This window comes from Phodopus roborovskii, unplaced genomic scaffold (assembly GCF_943737965.1).
Source record: "Phodopus roborovskii unplaced genomic scaffold, PHOROB, whole genome shotgun sequence".
NCBI lineage: Eukaryota > Metazoa > Chordata > Mammalia > Rodentia > Cricetidae > Phodopus > Phodopus roborovskii.
Window position 1 is genome coordinate 10,825,773 of NW_026126418.1, and position 5,114 is coordinate 10,830,886.

The 5,114-nt window shown below is 35.3% G+C and overlaps 1 protein-coding gene across 1 annotated transcript; it reads right to left on the reverse strand.

Moving 5' to 3' along the window:
• Window positions 1-717: 717 nt before the first annotated feature.
• LOC127221808 (putative vomeronasal receptor-like protein 4) lies at window positions 718-4,367 on the reverse strand (the record flags this gene model as incomplete). The annotated part of the gene is made up of 2 exons (XM_051183807.1): window positions 718-1,276; window positions 4,345-4,367. Coding segments are annotated over 2 exons (582 nt in total), but the record flags the coding sequence as incomplete, so codon positions are not given.
• Window positions 4,368-5,114: the final 747 nt, after the last annotated feature.

Genomic DNA, 5,114 nt, shown 5'->3' on the forward strand with positions numbered 1-5,114 from the left:
ATGAAGTAGAATACAATTAATCTGATAGGGGAAATTGAATAATGTGGGGGGGTTCTTATTTGAGGTGGCAGGAGATAAATACAGAAGAAGGTAGATAAAATAACAGTACAGATGACTGAAAAGTTCTAAGGTTAAAAAAAAACGTTATAAGGAATCATACTATTAATGATTTACACACGACTCCAAAATAAAATGAAAAGAAACAGTGTTTTTTTGTTTTTTTTTTTTTTTTTATGGATAGCTTGGAGTTACTTCTTTAGACCTGAAGTGGAGTGTTCCAAAAGATTATGGAGTGGGAACTAGAGTGAGAGATATCTAGGATCATTTATAACCATAGTTAATAGATATACAATTAACAGGGTGTGGAAAGTGTAATAATGGTCTCCAACTGTATGGCTTTAATTCTGGATTCTGGGGATGGAAGACTTAATAGAAAAAAGGAACATATGAATTGTAATATTTTGTGTATTAATATAGTGGGGTTGTCATGAATTACCACTGTGAATTCAATAGATTTATCAGTTAAAACATTGATAGTTGGAAAATAGAGCATATTAAAATTATAGAACATGAGAATGTCTCACCTTGCTATTTTGGGTTTCTTTTGTGTGTATTTTAAAGATCAACATAAAGTGTACTTGGTTTTAAAAATGTGATTAATATTCTATGATCGTCAGTACCGTTTTAGGTGTCAATTATAAAATGAGGCAATGTAAATCAATAGGATCCTAAGGCAAGACCCCTAGGTGCAATACAGGCACACAAACTGTGCATTATGTATAGGATGTGACTGTAAATGCTATATATACAAGTAGATATATGGAATATATAGAAATTGGAAAAAGCCCCAACATAGAAGATCTGGTTGCTATTGAATAACAAGTTGAGAAACCAAATGTAGAAGAAACCATGGATTGTGTATTTTTTTAGTTTATGTTTAAATTTTGCCAGCAAAGAGGCACTTGGACTGATGGTGACAGCCTGGAACACACTCAGGAGGCAGATGATGCAGATGGAGAGGCCTTTCATCATTCTGTTTATGTAAACAGTTGCCTTACATTCGAAGTCATTATCAATGTTCAGTGACTCAAATATGTCTATAAGCCCAATATCCCCTCCAGTGAGGACCAGAAATGTGTGGATGAGTGTCAGTTGACAGGAGATCAGATCCATCAGCTTAGATTTATGAACTAGGATTATGAAAGTGTAGAAAAAAAGGAGAAATAAATTGGCTAGGACTCCAAGTCCAGCTTGGGAATAAAGGACATTCTTCAATGAGAACATATGTGGAAAGTGTATTCATTTAGCATCATAGTAGAATCATATATCATATATCTGAGAAATAAGAGTATAAATCAAACTTGTGATTCAGTGACCAGTATTTCTACATCACTCTGTTTTACCTACTTATTCTTGATTAATGTAAATCTTTAACTTTTGATGCTATATACTGGATATCATAGATACTTTTTTTTAAGTTGAATTGCTTAGTGGAAATAGAAATATTTTCTTGATGTAGATAAAATGTTATGTAACACAACACTCAATCTGAAAGACAAATAACAAATTTTGACATTAACAATGGTGCTGCTTAAACACAGTCTATGTAGGAGTAAATGCAGAATTAGAAATATTAATATTAATTATAAAATCTTTCTCTAAAAATTATGAAATTGGAACAAACACTTTCCTGGTGAGTGTACAATCTGTAGGCTCAGCTCTTTGCCCCTGCATATGTAGATTTTCATCTTCTTCCTTGGAATAATTTTGTTCTATGTGGGCTGGGGAATAGCTTGGCATGCACAAGATGCTGAATTGTGGCACACATCTAGGGCACATCAACCACAAAAGCTTAATGAATCAATTTCTGTTCCACCCTTGATCTTACCAAGAATGTGTTGTGTATGCATACCAAGAAACCTATAAGGCCAAATGCTAGGGGTTAGCTTTTGAACAGATTCCTCCCTCTAGCTGTCACACTGTAAAAATATCCCACACATGTACACTTTATAAACACGTACTGTTGTGCTGACATTTTTAGTCACAGCATAGCCTTGTTGAGAAGAAGCGCATCTGAGTTAAAAACAGTTTCGCTTTTTTTCTAATTTCAAATATAAGATTTGGAAGATGTAAATAATCTTATATACTATTAAGTATGGTCTACCTTTAATCCAAAAGAACACAAACTGTCAGTATGCAATACAATCTGTAATAAAATCATTATAAAATAAATATAAAATAATTTAAAATAAATAAATATAAAACCTCTGTCCCCCTTTTCTTATTTCCCTCCCACCCTACTTTCCCAAAGTCAGTTATCAATACTGGCAGTTTTCATTGTCTACATTTGCAGAGACTTCCCGGTGCTTAAAACCATAGTAAATTGTATTTGTAAACCAAAATTACATTGTGATTTGGGAAAATATTGCATTCTAGATATCTTTAGAAAGGAACAAATATAGTCTTATTTCAATGTTTTGAGGGCCTTTAATATTATATTTTGTATAATATATTTTATTAATTAATCTTCTATTACTCTGTTTTTTGCTTTCTTTTCGATAGGTTTTGTTCATCACAAGCATTCAGCACTGTTTATTTTCTTAACCTTTGCATTTGTTTACTGAGTGTGTAGTTTATATTAATGGGTAGGGAAGCATTGATAATCATTTGTATTAAAGATAAGGGGCAACATGACAGTGTCTAAACTTATTGAAGCAGCACTCTAACATTGATATGAACTCTGATCTTTCTTCTCAGGGTGTCTTCAGGCAAAATAATTAAACCCTCTGAAACTGTGGTGTCTTCTCTTGATGTGACAATAAGTTCTGCACAAATACAATATGAATTTAAACTGTATGCAGTGATGGGGTTAGTATTCTAGCAGTCATTGTTCACAGAAGACAGGGAAGAAGAAAAAAGAAGCAAGTTCAGATACAGAACACTAAAGTCAGGTTGGACTAATTCTCCTTCCTAGATGGGTCTCCTAGCTACATTTCTGAATCCTTCCAGTCTTCTTTCATTTCTCTGCTGGTTAATCTAATACTGTCCTCTCTGGCTTCTGCCTGATGAGCTGCCACGACTGAATCCTAACAGGCAAATTAAAGAAGAGACAGCAAGAAATAAATGACAGGTCTGTTTCTGAGACCCTGGACCCTTCTAAGTTGAGGAAATTGTGGAGAAATTTCTCAGCCAACAGAGCAAGCAATGTTCCAGACAGAGATGACAGTGTGCCCATGGATAGTTCACTTTTCACTGGTGCCTGAACTTTGTAAATCTGTGTCTTGTGTGTCTCTTTAATGAGAGATACTCACTCTCATGACATTCATGACTGTCTAGATTTACACCTTTAAATCACAATAAGACTTCAATAATTTACTGGAAGATTATCATTATCATGCTGCATATAAACTTGACAGTGGCTTTATGAACTACACCAGGGCAGGAATCATTAGCTCACTGTTATAAGGTATGATGAAATAAAACCCTACAGTCACTAATAATCCATTACCTTTTTCATTTTCCTGCATTGAAAATAGATTTTATTCTCTAATATACTTGATTACAGTTTCCCCTCCCACTACTCTTCCCAGTTCTGCCCCATCTACTCTCCCATCCATATCGACTCCTTTACTGTCTGTCAATAGAAAACAAACAGGATTGTATGGGATACTAAGATAAAACATAATAAGAGAAACGAAACATTGTACTAGGACAAAATAAAGAAACAGGAAAAGAGACAAGGCACAAGAAATGGATATAGATCAGACGAGATCGGGCGCATTCAAGGTGGTATGGAAAGACTACCATAAATGCCCTTCCCGGATAGTAAGATCAACAATTAACTTATCCATGGAGCCCTCAACTAATGCCTGTTGAAAACAGGATCAAAAACCCATACATAAACACTGAGTCGAAGTAGAACCCAGATGCAGATGGAGAGGACAAGATTAGGCTGCAGAAACACATAGAGACAGTTTACCTGAACAAGGAGGAGCTAACGGGCCACCAGACTGATAGTTGGGAAGCCAGCATGGGACCGACTCAGGCCCCCCTGAATATGGGTCTCAGGGACCTGAGCAGTCTCAGGGACCTCAGACAGTGGAGCCAGGATGTATCCCTAGTGCACAAAAGGACTTTGTGAACACATTCCCCATGGAGGGATAACTGCCTTAATCTAGAGACAGGAGAGAAGCCCTAGTCAGTCCCTACTTCACATGACCTGTCAGATGTGCTGGATGGCATTCCCCTACATATGGAATTGGGGTGGGGGATGGGAGGGGTGGGTTTTTAGAGTATATGTGAGAGGGCAGAGAGGGTAAAAGGGAGGGAAGGAGGCAAGAAGGGAAGGAGGGAGGGAGGGAGAGAGAACTGAGATCGACATGTAAAATAATAAATTAAATAATAAAAAAGGCTTTAACTCAAAAATTTAAGTTCAAGGACAAGTTACTGGGGAAAGGATTTCTATTTTTGTGTCCACAGAAAATGAAAAGATGTGGATTCCTTCCAGACTAATTTTATGGTTTGATCAAGCCAGACCGCCTGAAACAGAGTACCAGGTGATCCTACATTCAAAACAGCTGGACAAAGCATCCTTACAGACTACAGCCAGGATTTCTGCATCTTCTTAGAATCCACCATGACAGCGCTCCTTACCAGCAGGAAGTAGTTTGGAAAGAATGACGCCCAAATTCCCAAATATTGTCTATAAATGTTTGTTTTCATTTAAATGGACTTGGTTATATAAAATAAAAAAAAAGAAAGAAATGGATATATATGCAGATACCTACTTATTAGGACACCCATAAATCCCATTAGAACACTAAACTGGTAGCCAAAAAAGACACACAAATGACTTGTAAGGTAAAAGGATAGAAACTATACATGAGTAAAAATTAAATAAAAATAGGATATATATTTTATAACACAATAATATATAATTATATATAATATTACATATAATATATAATGTGTAATTAAATTAACATTATAATAATATATTAATATTATGATATATAATTATACATTATGTACACAATTTTTTAAAAGCAGAGATAGAACATTGTAAGACAACTAACCTCCAAATGTGCCATTGAGTTTGTTTTCTGTTGGCCATC